This window comes from Fonsecaea multimorphosa (genome assembly GCF_000836435.1).
Source record: "Fonsecaea multimorphosa CBS 102226 unplaced genomic scaffold supercont1.16, whole genome shotgun sequence".
Taxonomy (NCBI): Eukaryota; Fungi; Ascomycota; class Eurotiomycetes; order Chaetothyriales; family Herpotrichiellaceae; genus Fonsecaea; species Fonsecaea multimorphosa.
Window position 1 is genome coordinate 105,345 of NW_015971650.1, and position 13,532 is coordinate 118,876.

Genomic DNA, 13,532 nt, shown 5'->3' on the forward strand with positions numbered 1-13,532 from the left:
TGAAAGGGAAGAGACTGTCCTCATTTTCCCTATTTACCCTCAATGCTGCGGCCAGTGGCCGACTCCAGCTGTCGTTGGGATCGTCCGCGTCTGCACCGTCCACAGCAACCTGATCTTCTACAGAACACGATAATTTCGCCTTTGCCGGGCGGCCTAGATAATTTCACAGCTCAATCAAACTTTCTTCCACGGCCACTGGCTGCTGCTGTGCAGGATGTGCGGCCGGCATATGTTGCGGCGCAGAAGGAAATTGGTCCTGCGTATAGGTGGGATAGGTTGTTCCATAGGATCCACCTGTGGACATTGGGGGTTGTTGTTGCACAGGGGGCGGTTGCTGCTGCTGAGGTTGCTGATATTGCGGAGCAAATTGCTGCTGCTGTGATTGCTGTTGTGAGTAGCCTTGCGGTGGAGCCTGTGCCTGCTCCGGAGGGGGTGGTTGTCGTTGTTGGTAAGATTGTTGTACCGCTTGCTGAGGCGGGGGTTGGTGATACTGGGGCTGGGTCTGGGGAGTGGGCGCTTCATGTGGCATTGGCGGCATTTGGGCGTAGGGCGTGGGAGTCTGCTGAGGATCTGGGGGAGGCATCTGAGGATACATGGATGGAGGTTGAGAGGATTGAGATGGGTACGGTTGTTGCGGTGCGGGTTGATGTTGGTACATCTGCGGCGAAGGTGGCTGATTGAATTGTGCAGGTTGCGGCATAGGTTGATGCTGTTGTGGTGGCAACTGAGATGGATACTGATAAGGCGAGGCAGGAGTATCTTGTTTCTGGCTCGAATATGAATATGAACGCTGAGGCTGAGGAACCGGCGTGGGTTGAGCAGGTGGAGCATAAGTCTCGACTGGTGCATTGTTGAAATAGTAATTCTCCGCGCCACCAGCACCAGCATTCATCGACGGAGGGGGGCCCGATGATATTGAGGGATACATGCCCTGAGGCGCCGCAGGGGAAGGCATTCCGTAGGCTGCATATCCTGGATTCCTCTGGTTATAAGTATTGTTTAACCGCTCTTCAAGCATTCGATCGTAGTACCGCACGACCGTAGATAGTTTTGCATGCAGATCGAGTAGCACATCATTTTTTGACATTGTTTCACCGAGTGTCCGCGCCAACTTCGGTCGAAGCTTTCCAATGCTCTCGTAGAGCTCTTGAATCTGCGGCTCGCGCAGAATTGTGCCCGGTGGTTGGTGCTGTAAGCGGTCGACCAAAGTGGCAAACAGATTGATATTCTCGGACTCCATGACGGACAACTCGTAATCGTTCTTTGGCATGACAAAAGGCTGAGCAGAGGTTGCTCCATCGGTGGTGGTTTTCTTGAGAGAAGCAGCATGCTTCTTGGCTTGTTCTTCGGCCTCCTTCAAAGACAGTGCTATAGCGGCTTTCAGATCTGGGTCGTCTTCTTCCTCGTTCGACACAGCATTTGTCTTTGGCGGCTCTTGCTTTGGCTGCGACTGCGGAACATAACCCGAGCTTGAAATTCCCTTGGCTTCTTCTAGACTCATTTCCAACGCTCTTTTCAAGTCCTCGTCAAAGCTGCTATTGTTCTCTATCCGGGCACTTCGGGGTTGCATCGAGCTCGGTTTGGGTGCGAAGGAGACACGGCGATCAGAGCCACCACCCGACTTTTTGGTCAACTTGTCGTAACAGCCGTCGTCGACCCGCACTGGCTGCATAATGCCCAGATGCGGGAGTGGAATCGACTTTGATGAGCACTGTTGGTCAAAGACATTGCCACAATTCCTGCAATGGTGTTTCCTATTTGTCAGGGTGAATGAGGTCCTGCACCGCATGCAGACGTCGCTGTCTGTCCACTCGGGCGGGGCACTGCTGTCGAGCATGGTGCTGGAGATCTCAACTTTGGGAGGAAACTTGAAGCCTTCCGTCTGCAAGCTCTGGTATACCTGATTGATATATGACAAATCGTATCTTCCCTGAGTAGCACTAGCCCAGCTCTGGATCAGCTCCAAGATCTTCTGTTTGACCTCTTCATTGACGGCGGCGGCTCCGTAGGCTTTGAGTAACGAGACCAGATTGTCCATGAATTCACGGGAAGCAATCTCGGTGAGGAAATGGGAGCCGCCATTCTTGACGCAAGTGTCTGTGAGCTTCAGAGCCGAGAGTTGGACATTGGGATTCTTGTTGCCTATCCGCCTCTTCAACGATCGCATGGCCTCTTTAGGCTGCACTGTCTTTGATCGAATGAGGTCCGTGATCTCGAGGGAGGTTGCAATATCCTCCAAGCTAGAAGAGGTAGCTTTTTCGATTTGCTCATCGAGCACAGACGTGCCTGACGAGAACCACCCGGCCATTGTGTAGGGTGGACAAATACAAGGCAGCGATGCTCGGGTTGGGAGGAATGGGGAGGACTGAGGAGGACTTGTCGGCTTGCGAATGACGCTGCTGTAGGAATTGACGGATCCCTGCTCGCCAGATAATTCAAGTGACCGCCTGTAGAACGTTCAAAGGTGGAAGATCAAGTTGGAAGGACGGCGTAGTAGGGACGAGTTGATGGTTTGGAGACAGCGAGGCAGCGAGCGTCTGGGGAAGTTCTGGATAAACGTGCACCATCCGCCTCGCCGCCTCGCCGCCACATGCGCATTCACCAGCCACTGAGAGCCTAGAAGTAAGCCCACCAATAAGGCTCCATCCCTGATAACTAACCCATTATTGACCTACCTAGGCAGCCTTACCGGTGGCCTGCCCTCCCTTGCCTCCGTACCGACTCGCCGAGTAGCTTCGTACTCAGCCTTGCGTGCTGTGTCATCGGTGGGCATTGGTGGCACTTCGGTGGCCAGAACGTTTCCCCAGCTATCTCGTTCCCGGCCTGCGGCCCCAGGCACTTCCAGGTCGTCATGCATCTTGCTCGAAACGCTGTCTCCCACAAGTCACAAGTCTTCAAGTGACCTTTCGACCGTCAAAGACCTTGTTACCCTCGCATTGACTCATGTCACTCCCCTATCACCCTCTCCGGAATTCCCAGAGCCCCTCTGCGGTCTCCTACAATCTGTCCTGACTCTCACATGCGCTGGTCCATTAATTATTAAACGCCCACGGTGAAAGAATTAATTTTAGGAATCTGCCACTCAGACGAAAGGTCTTGCCACGGATCCAGCGCGCAATGATACTGCGGTAGGAGCGACAATCACATCGCCATGGCGGCGTATGCATCCTCGTCCTCCGTTTCCTCCCACACCACCTCCACTTCGGCCAGCGCTCGAAGCAGCTGGACCGATCCACGAGACTCGACACCGGGCTCGGGCTCGGGCTCGGGCGCTCCAAAAGTCTACCCTCATATCAGGGACATCATTCAAGATGCCACCACTTCCTTCCAAGTAGACAGCTCGCTCCCCCAGATCCTGCACGAGGTCGAGGAATCAACCACTGTGGCGAAAAGCTCGGTCGACTTTGGCCGCCACGACGTTGCTTACAAGAGTTATCTGCGGGCCTATGAAATAGCAGTGAATCACATTCCAAGACACAAGGACTTCGGATTCTGGGATAATAACCCACCGTGGCGAGCAAGGTACAAGGCTGCTCGTCAGAGACTGCTGGACATGGAGGGAGAGATGACCCAAATCAAAGCGCTAATTGAGGACAACAATGCTCGTTATGGAACTCAACCCCAGTCTCGCGCCATGCCCAGAAAAGCAGTCTACTCTACAGGCTTTGGCATCCCTCAAAATTTGGTTCCAGGGCGACCTACCTCCTCAGGAAGCAACGATGCCCCTTTACGTCCGGTCTCGCCCAATTCATCTGCAGAGTTACCTGATTCCCTCCGAATCCCTCGGGCACGTCCGTCAAGCAAACCCAAACCCGAGAATTTGCAAGGTCGACCTCTGACAGACGCGGCTAACGACCTGACCCAAAGATTCGCGAAGCTTAGGGGACCGGGAAATGCGACGGACCACTCAAACTTACTATTCATGCCCAAAGCGGGAGATTTTCAGCATGGAGCAGGATACAACTCACAGTCGTATGCCAGTGATGGGTCGACTTCGCGACCCGGCGTGGCTCGAGCGATGCCTGCTTTCAGCAACGGACCTATCATCCCACCAAAGGTGCCGACTGCACCGCCCAAAGTCCCCATTGAGACGTCCATGGCCTTGCCAAAGCCTCCTAGTCCTACATACAGCCCGATAACTACCACACCGGCCAGCTTTCATGCAACCAACCATCGACTTTCTGCAGAAGTAGGCCGTCCGCCGTCAGAGAGGAGACAGACTTACTACAATCAATCGCAAAATTCGTCCACAGCTTCGTTGCACCTGCAGAGGACTCGTGAGGAGCTCTCTGCACCTTACCGACCGACCACTCCGAATGGAGTCAATTCCGCCATTGTCCCTAAGAATAGCTCGAGTGATCTGCCTCATCAAACTTCGATCGATGCTGCCACTCTTCAGGCCTACATGAAGAGATACAATGTTTTACTGATTGACATCAGAGAGAGGGCTTTGTTCGATGATGGACACATTATGTCTACTTCGATTATATGTATAGAACCGATCTCCTTGAAAGAGGGTGTCTCGGCAGAGGAACTTGAAGACCGGCTTGTGCTGGCGCCGGATAATGAACAGTCACATTTCTCTCGCAGAGACGAATTTGATCTGGTGGTTTATTATGACCAGTACACGAGCGACGTTTCCTATCTCAAAGGTCCACCCACAATGACAAAAGCTCCGGCGTTAAGAGCACTGTATGATACATTGTACGAATTCAACGACACGAAGCCCCTCAAGGATGGCCGACCGCCTGCATTACTGACTGGTGGACTTGATGCTTGGGTGGACTATATGGGAATCCAATCGCTTGCACGGTCACGAACTGCTGCGACGTTGGGAATCACGCGACAAAGACCTGTCGGTCCTGGTCGACCTATCGCGCGACAGCGTATGGTTTCTGCCAATTCTCGCTATGAGGTCCGGAACAGGCGTCTTCGTGACCACAAATTTCTGGACGAGAGCGAGCAAGAGGCATGGCGTCAGCAGGCTTTGCAGGAGGAAGTGACGCCAGTTGAGAAACACGAGAACGCAAGCGACGAGGAATACTCGGTGGTAGAAGAAGAGCCTGAACCTCCGTCGCCATTCATACCCGATTATGAGACATTTTTGCGGCGGTTTCCATCGATCCAACAGCAAGAGTCTATGGTCATGCCCTCTCGACGACCTGTTCCCTCTCGCCACGCCGCATTTGTTCCTCAAGCTGCACCACCTCCCATTCCCCAAGTACCGGCAAGACCTGCGCCCGCTATACCGAGACCGAGCTATTCGGGCCATGCCGATATCAATGCGCCCCAACCGGCGCTGGCTAGGGTGACGTCCGCGACTAGGCCGCCTCTGTATTCAACCGTAACATCCCTTCGCAGAAGGCTGCCTAAGACCGGCCTGACGAATTTCGGCGTCACTTGTTACATGAACTCGACTCTGCAATGTCTATCTGCGACTATTCCCTTGTCGAATTTCTTCAATGATCGACTCTATGAGGGGTATGTACAGCGCAACTGGAAGGGCAGTAATGGTATCATGCCCAAGCTGTACGCCAACTTGGTCCAGGCTGTTTGGCAGGGAGATAACGAAGTGATTAAACCATCGACATTCCGAAACTTCTGCGGCCGAATGAATCGAGAATGGGTGATTGACCGTCAGCAAGACGCAAAGGAGTTCTTCGATTTCTTGGTCGACTGCCTCCACGAAGACTTAAATGTCAACTGGGAACGGACGCCGCTCCGTCCCTTGACAACTGCAGAGGAAATGCAGAGAGAGAGAATGGAGATTGCTCGGGCCAGTCCAATCGAGTGGAAGCGCTACGAACACAGAGACCATAGTTATATGTCTTCCTTATTTGCCGGTCAACATGCCTCACGCCTGCGGTGCCTCACCTGCAAACGCACTTCGACCACATATGAAGCATTCTACAGCATTAGCGTGGAAATCCCCCGAGATCGTCCAGGCCACATCTATGACTGTCTTTCCTCATATTGTCGGGAAGAAAAGCTGTCGGAGCTTTGGCGATGTCCATACTGCAAGTGTGAGCGTGAAGCCACCAAGCAGATCATACTTACCCGCTTGCCGCAGTTTTTGGTAATTCACTTCAAACGATTCGCCGCCTCAAAGCATGAAAAAGCCAAGAAAATCCACACGCCCATTGAATTTCCGTTGCACAATCTAAGCATGGACGATTTTGTTATCCCGCGACCACCTTCACCTCCGGATCAGGATGGGCGTATGAACATGGAGCTTGCCACGACACCACCCTACACGTATGATGCATACGGGGTTCTAAGACACTTAGGAAACAGTGGAGATGGAGGACATTACATCTCCATTGTAAAGGATCAGGGGCGGGGCGTCTGGAGGAAGTTCGATGACGAGAGGCATGTTGATTTGGACCCAATGAAACTAAGCCCAAGAGACAGGTTGCAGAATGGGGAGGCGTATATCGTGTTTTATCAGAGGGCACAGGGCCGATGATTGTCGTCCATCTGCCAATAGCTGAGAAGAGATACCGGTGGGACTGGCTCCTTATTCTTGTGGCACGTTCGAGCAAGCGAAGATTTTCTCCATGAGTATTGTGGATTGGTATCTGGCTGTCTCCGGCTTGACTGGGAGGGCCCAACGGACCTTTGGAGGAGCGCCTTCTTCTGGATGACCCTTCATTCTGAGGTTTGTGACAGTTTGACGAAGACCATGAAACGAATCCAACATGACAATGATAAGTAAGATTTTGGTAGCGATCCGGTGTCCTCTTCTCATCGACCATTTGACTCTTCGTTCCTTGACCCGTAGGCCTCGTGTTTGTGACGTCTCCAACCAGAAAGCTGCGAGGACAATAGCCTCATGCTTTCCCCACCAGCATGTTTGCTCAGTCGGCCCAGTCTCTAGCCTTGTATTTGACTTGACTTAGGGCATGTTCTTACAGGCTCGATGACTGGCAACTGTTTCATTGCGATCTCTGGAATGCTTCCCGCATCTCCTGAATCTCAGCCTCGCATCGTAAGCCCACATTGGACGTTCGTTCGACTGCCGACCAGCGCAAAATAGTTGGGGATCCAGACTATCGTAGTCTGCGCCGGAGAATTTGGCGCGCATCGTCGAGCTTCACCAATTTAACACGCTCAGTGCTGATAGCTGCTTTTGTTTGATGCAGAAAGTGAGCTGTCCAGCGTATACCCGTCCGTTTGTTATGGGGTCGGTCCTGATGATGATTTGTTCTTTCATTTGTGTTTCGTCTTCCCAAACATCCCTCCCTCGATCCGCCGCTTTTCGATCGCCAACTTGTAGGGGGGTGCTGTTGGAGGCTGCACCGGATCCAGCGATACATGACCCTCCGGAAGCTTGTAGGTCGCGTCGCTGTCCCATGCTGACAGGTCGCCGCAGGCCAGGAAGGGAGCAATATACCGACGAGGGTCGGCGTCTTCGATCGACGGTATCCGGAGTTCCACTATGCCATCGGGACGGAGGTGGCGGGTTTGCATGTGTATTTGTGGTTGGACCTTCACGCCTCCCGTCGATGACTGTGATTCCAACCCCGATGTGTTGTCGGTCTGACTTATACTTTTGGGAATAGAATCCAGCGGACCCTGCTCTTGGTGTTGTTCGCACGCGGCTGGTGGAGGTACCGATACATATTCAGTCTCCGGAATTCGCAGCCCATCCTCCACCTCTATTTCTGGTGTCCATAACACCTCCGTCCCGTCCTCTCGTCTCACCGTTACAGGTTTGTAGCCCTCACAGACCACAAATGCCTCAATGCTACTCGCCCTACTGGCCCTCGGTTTCGCCACACTCACCTTTTCAAAAAGGATTCTCAACTGGGCGTAGATGAGGTCGACGTCTCTACCCCAAAAGATCTTGGCCACAAATTTGCCCCCTGGACGCAGGACCTTTGTGGCAAGCGTGAGGGCGGAGTAGAGCAGTTGAGATTGGACGTAGATGTCAAGGGAATGGAGACCCGTGACGTCGGGAGCACCGTCGCTGATGACGAGGTCGATTAGGTGGGTTGTGTTCTGAGGGGAAAAGTCCGGGTCGATGGCCCTGAGCAGGAGTGGAACGGTGGAAGGGTGAGTGATGTCGGCTTTGAGTTGGGTTATGCCTTCGAGGGGCGCCATGGGTTGCAGGTCTATGGCGACAATCTTGACGTTGGCCCTTGGCTTCAGTTCTCCACCACTTGTTGAGCTGATTTCGAGAGACGACATATCCTCAGCGAGACTACCATCCTTCTGTGTCTGTGCGCGTCGCTCAAATCGTTCCATCTTCTCAACCCAGGCCCTCCGTCCAAAACTCTCACCTTTGATTAACACTCTCGAGAGAACTTGGCTCCACGAGCCCGGGGCAGCACAGAGATCCACCACCCTCGTGCATTTCTCGGGCTCACTGTAGGAAAAAAGATCGAACTGTTCGTCGATTTGGATGAGTTTGAAGGCAGACCGGGCACGCCAATTTTGTTCCTTGGCCAGGCGGTAGTAGGCATCTCTTTTGTCTTTGGAGGATTTGCCCATTTTGATTGTAGATGATTGCTGATTACTTGACCGCCTCACGGCCTGCCTTTCTTTCTGGATCCTTGGGCTTGTTGGAGGAAAACTGAAAGGGGACAGACTGAAAATTGTCTGCTGGGCGAGGCTGAATTGTGCTACGCACAGCGACTCTATGGTTCACCGGTTTATCTGATACGGTCATGCTTTTGCTCTTGAGGTGCAGCTTGTATTGGCTCCGCTGTCTCCTGCGCAATTGAGGCCAGATCCATGAATTAGCACACCGAGACTGTTTCTCGACCTTGCTGCCTAAGCTCCTGGCTCTGAGGTCTACGTTTGTCAACCGCTGTAAGAAGCCGCCCATCCATCATGGCGCCTGGCATGTCCCTCCACAGCGTCGTTGCCATACTCATATTATCCACCGACTCGTCGCCCGATGCCTCCAGACTGTTCGCCAAATACTATAATCCTCCGCATGCCGCAACCGCACAACAACAACACCCTCCGCAATCCCAACCATACCCTCATTTGAAAGAACAGAAGGCCTTTGAAAAGGGATTACTGGAGAAGACCTCAAAGCAGACCTCCGACGTGATCCTGTACGACAACAAAGTCGTGGTATTCAAGATGGAAAGCGATGTTATGCTCTACGTGGTGGGCGGCGCAGAGGAGAATGAGATTCTGTTGTATAATGTCGTATTGGCTCTGAGGGATACGTTGAGCATATTGTTAAAGTTGGTTCAGCCATCGTCTTTCCCCGCAACAACAGCAACTGACAAGGATGACTTGTAGGAACTCGACAGACAAGCGCACAATCATGGAAAACTACGATCTGGTAACATTGGCCATTGATGAAATTGTCGACGATGGCATAGTGTTGGAGACGGACCCCGTGATGGTGGCATCGAGAGTGTCCAAAGCCCCCGCACAGGACGCGCCGAACATGAAGAACATCGACCTCAGTGAACAAGGGATACAGAATCTCTGGGAATTTGGGAAGAAGCAGGGAATGGAGTTCGTCCGGAGAAACTTGTGATTTTCACAAATGGTGGAATGGTACGGCGACCCGGCTGAAGGTATGGACATTGGCCTGCACCAGAGATGGTTAACAGGGATGTTTATCGCACGGCGTTATGAAACGAAGCGGAAAAGGAGCAATGAGCATTATGACCATAAAAGTCAAGACACCTGGGATCTGGTGGTCGTTTTGAAGACTTTTGGGGGCGCGAAATGGCAGCCTCGTGGGAGGGATCAGCCTTGCTGCAGGGGATTAAACAGAGCAAATCGACGTCATTTGGACGCTGAAATATTTCCAAATTCAAAGAGCCACCCCGTCAATTTTCCTCAGTTCTTGGTCGCGTGTCGTGTTGAGCCTCTTCCTTTCCTCCTACCTTCCATTATACTTCCCCCTGGATTTCTAAAGAGGCTTTCCATAATGAAACAACGCTTCTCATCCCTCGACGTCAAGGTCTGTTTGTCTCTCCCGTGCCCCGCATGCACCGGCAAGCAGCAATTGACTCCGTTGCTGCATTGTAGGTCATTGCGAATGAACTATCGACTTCCCTCACTGGCCTCCGTCTCTCAAACGTCTATGATCTTTCCAGTCGAATTTTCTTGTTCAAATTCGCCAAACCGGGCAAGCGGGAACAACTCCTCCTTGACTCGGGCTTTCGCTGCCACTTGACCTCCTTCTCGAGAACCGCAGCCACTCAGCCATCCGCCTTCGTTAGCAGACTACGCCATTACCTCAAGAGCAAACGTGTCACCGGCGTCGCCCAGGTCGGCACCGACCGAGTAATAGAGATCCTCTTCAGCGACGGGCTGTATCGCTTGTTCTTAGAATTCTTTGCTGCGGGAAACATCGTCGTCACAGATGCGGATCTCAACGTCCTCGCGCTTCAGCGACAGGTCAATGAGGGAGATGCAGATGTGGACGTTAAATTGGGTGGGAAGTACACCCTTGAGCCGAAACAGAACTTCCATGGCGTTCCTCCCATATCAGAAGAAAGAGTCAAGGAAGTTCTTCAGAAGGCAGTCGAACGTTCGAAAGCGGCAAAAGAGGTGGGTGGCAAGAAGGCGAAACGAGCAAAGGGAGTCGACGATCTGGGAAAGGCTCTGAGTGCCGGCTTTCCTGAGTTTCCTCAACACTTGCTCGAGCATGCGTTTAGACAGGCCGGCGTCGATACAACATTGAAGGCGGATGATGTATTGGGCGACCAGGAGTCCCTGCGGTCAGTCATGTCTGCATTGGCGATCGCAGATCAAATTTTCAAGTCCCTGGAAGCTGGACAATCAAAAGGTTATATTATTGCGAAGCAGAAATCCCCCCCATCGGGCGACGCAGAGTCTCCAGGCGCACAAGAACCAACGAGAGAGTCCTTTCTCTATGACGATTTTCATCCATTTCGGCCAAGCCAATTCGAGAACAGGCCCGGCATTCACATTCTCGAATTCGACGGCTTCAACCGTACGGTTGACGAGTTTTATTCGTCCATCGAATCACAGAAGCTGGAATCTCGATTGACGGAGCGGGAGGAGATGGCGAAACGGAAATTGCAAGTTGCGAAAGATGAGCACGAAAAGAGGTTGATGGGCCTCCAACAGGTGCAGGAATTGCATGTCCGGAAGGCTCAAGCCATCGAGGCGAACACTCACCGCGTGGAAGAAGCTTGCGCTGCTGTCAACGGTCTGATCGCGCAAGGCATGGACTGGGTAGATATTGGGAAGCTGATCGAAAATGAACAGCAGAGAGGTAATGTTGTGGCTCAAATGGTCAAGCTGCCCCTCAAGTTGGAGGAGAATACGGTGACTCTCCTGCTTGACGAGCCGGGCTTCGACGAAGGCTACGAGAGTGACGAAGACGATGAAACTGATGAGGAGGTTGAGTCTGACGAGGAGGCTGAGGAGACTCCAGGTAGAGGAGGAACGTCAACAGATAAAAGGCTGGCCATTGATATCGACCTTGCACTGTCACCTTGGGCAAACGCACGCCAGTACTACGACCAGAAAAAGTCTGCAGCAGTCAAAGAGAAAAAGACCGTGGAGGCATCCGCAAAGGCTCTCAAGTCTGCTGAGCAGAAGATAGATGCAGATCTCAAGAAAGGCTTGAAGCAAGAGAAGGCTGTCTTGAGACCGGCAAGGAAACAATTCTGGTTCGAAAAATTCTTATATTTCATCTCGAGTGACGGATATCTCGTTATTGGGGGCAAGGATGCCCAACAGAACGAGCTTCTCTACAGGAGATATTTGAAGAAAGGCGATGTCTACGTGCATGCCGACTTGCAAGGAGCGTCAAGTGTGATTGTGAAGAACAATCCACGAACGCCGGATGCACCAATTCCACCTTCCACTCTTTCTCAAGCCGGGACCTTGACGGTCTGCACGAGCAGTGCCTGGGACTCGAAAGCGTTGATGGGGGCCTGGTGGGTCAATGCAGACCAGGTCAGCAAGACGGCTCCAACTGGTGAATACCTCGTTACTGGTGGATTCGTTATCCGAGGACATAAGAATCAATTAGCGCCGAGTCAATTGCTCCTTGGGTTTGGGGTTCTCTGGTTGATTAGCGAGGAGAGCAGAGTCAATCATGGCAAGCATCGCTTAGAAAGGACGGAGAGCATGCTTCCAGGTGAGGCAGAAGCCTTAGCTAACGATGTGAGAGGTTTGTCTATTGAAAATGAAGATGTTTCAGAAGAGGCGGGTTCAGATCACGGACAAGCAGTACCGGATGTCGAAGATGCTGCTGACGCTGCTGTGGAAGAAGAGGAGGACGACGACCATGGAGCAGCCTTGGATCAGGCAGTCGAACAACCAGGCCACGGCGATGGCGACGGTGACGGTGACGAGCATGACTCTGAAGAGGCAGAAGAGGCAGAGGAGGCAGAGGAAGAAAGGTCGAATCCCCTACAAGTCAATCCAGCTCCCTCTCATCAAGGTACAAAGGAGGACGACTTCGACATGCCCTCAATTGAAATCGAAGAAGACGGGACAAAAGAGCAGCCTTCAGATGAAGCCTCGCACGGAGAAGAAGAGTCCGAAGACATTCCACCAACGCAGCCATCTACAGGGGCCTCGACGCCGGCATCCTCGTCACAGCAGGCCACCGCGAAGTCCAAATCTACACAGCTCGCCCGTGGGAAACGCAGCAAACTCAAACGCGCCCAAAAGAAATACGCCGACCAAGACGAGGAAGACCGTGCCCTGGCGATGCAGCTCCTCGGATCGAACCGCACACAACAACGCAAAGAAGAAGCTGAAGCGGAAAGGGCCGCCCGTGAAGCCAAGGCTCAAGCAGACAAGGAACGACGAAGGGCACAACATGCGAAAGCGGCGGAGAAGGAACGCCTACGTCGGGAAAGGCTCGAAAAGGCGGCCGCCAATGGCGGAGCAGGTGCGGCCGACTTGGACGAGGACGACGAATTGAGCAAGGAGCAATTGGAGCAGGAGCGGCGCGAATTGTTGGACATTGACCGGCTCGTCCCCATGCCGGAACCGGGCGACGAGCTCCTCGCAGCCATCCCCGTCGTGGCGCCTTGGACGGCCCTAACCCGCCAGAAGTACAAGATCAAATTACAGCCCGGCAACGTCAAAAAGGGCAAAGTGGTTCGAGAGATTCTGGGTTTCTGGACCTCTCTCGCCGCGAGGGGGCCCAAGGTCGTCGACGAGCAGAGTCGCGAAAAGGAAAAAGTCTGGCGTCGTGAGCTGGACTTACTCAAAGAGTGGAGGGTCGAAGAAATCGTCGGGGCCCTGCCCGTCAAGGGATGTCGGATTGTCCAGAGTGGTGGACTGGGAGGCGGGCTGGGAGGTGGGAGTGCTGGTGGTGGTGGCGGAGGTAAAGGCGGTGGTGGGAAGGGCAAGGGAAAGGCAGGGGGAGGTGGGAAGAAGGGAAGATAGCAAGACTGGGAGATAGTGAGAGTCTGATGCTAGTTCCCTTGCTTGGGATAGTGAGCAAGACTCATAAGTTGGACCGAAATCCATCTTGATCTCTCAACTGCCATACGTATATGCATGGACTTCGAGTGGGTAGAAGTAGGTACACATGAATGAGTGTATTTTAGCTCGTCCGGTTC

The 13,532-nt window shown here is 53.0% G+C and overlaps 5 protein-coding genes across 5 annotated transcripts; 3 read left to right on the forward strand and 2 right to left on the reverse strand.

Annotated features, from left to right (window-relative positions):
* Positions 1-163: 163 nt before the first annotated feature.
* On the reverse strand, positions 164-2,308 carry Z520_07676 (uncharacterized protein; the record flags this gene model as incomplete). Its single annotated transcript, XM_016778173.1, has 1 exon — positions 164-2,308. One exon carries the CDS (start codon positions 2,306-2,308, stop codon positions 164-166), a length of 2,145 nt encoding a protein of 714 aa, XP_016630533.1.
* Positions 2,309-3,151: 843 nt separating this feature from the next.
* Positions 3,152-6,466, forward strand: Z520_07677 (uncharacterized protein; the record flags this gene model as incomplete). The annotated part of the gene is made up of 1 exon (XM_016778174.1): positions 3,152-6,466. One exon carries the CDS (start codon positions 3,152-3,154, stop codon positions 6,464-6,466), a length of 3,315 nt encoding a protein of 1,104 aa, XP_016630534.1.
* A 743-nt stretch (positions 6,467-7,209) lies between these two features.
* On the reverse strand, positions 7,210-8,493 carry Z520_07678 (uncharacterized protein; the record flags this gene model as incomplete). The annotated part of the gene is made up of 1 exon (XM_016778175.1): positions 7,210-8,493. One exon carries the CDS (start codon positions 8,491-8,493, stop codon positions 7,210-7,212), a length of 1,284 nt encoding a protein of 427 aa, XP_016630535.1.
* A 342-nt stretch (positions 8,494-8,835) lies between these two features.
* Z520_07679 (uncharacterized protein) lies at positions 8,836-9,502 on the forward strand (the record flags this gene model as incomplete). Its single annotated transcript, XM_016778176.1, has 2 exons — positions 8,836-9,200; positions 9,259-9,502. The coding sequence occupies 2 exons, from the start codon at positions 8,836-8,838 to the stop codon at positions 9,500-9,502; spliced, it is 609 nt and encodes a 202-aa protein (XP_016630536.1).
* A 399-nt stretch (positions 9,503-9,901) lies between these two features.
* Z520_07680 (uncharacterized protein) lies at positions 9,902-13,356 on the forward strand (the record flags this gene model as incomplete). Its single annotated transcript, XM_016778177.1, has 2 exons — positions 9,902-9,934; positions 10,003-13,356. 2 exons carry the CDS (start codon positions 9,902-9,904, stop codon positions 13,354-13,356), a joined length of 3,387 nt encoding a protein of 1,128 aa, XP_016630537.1.
* Positions 13,357-13,532: the final 176 nt, after the last annotated feature.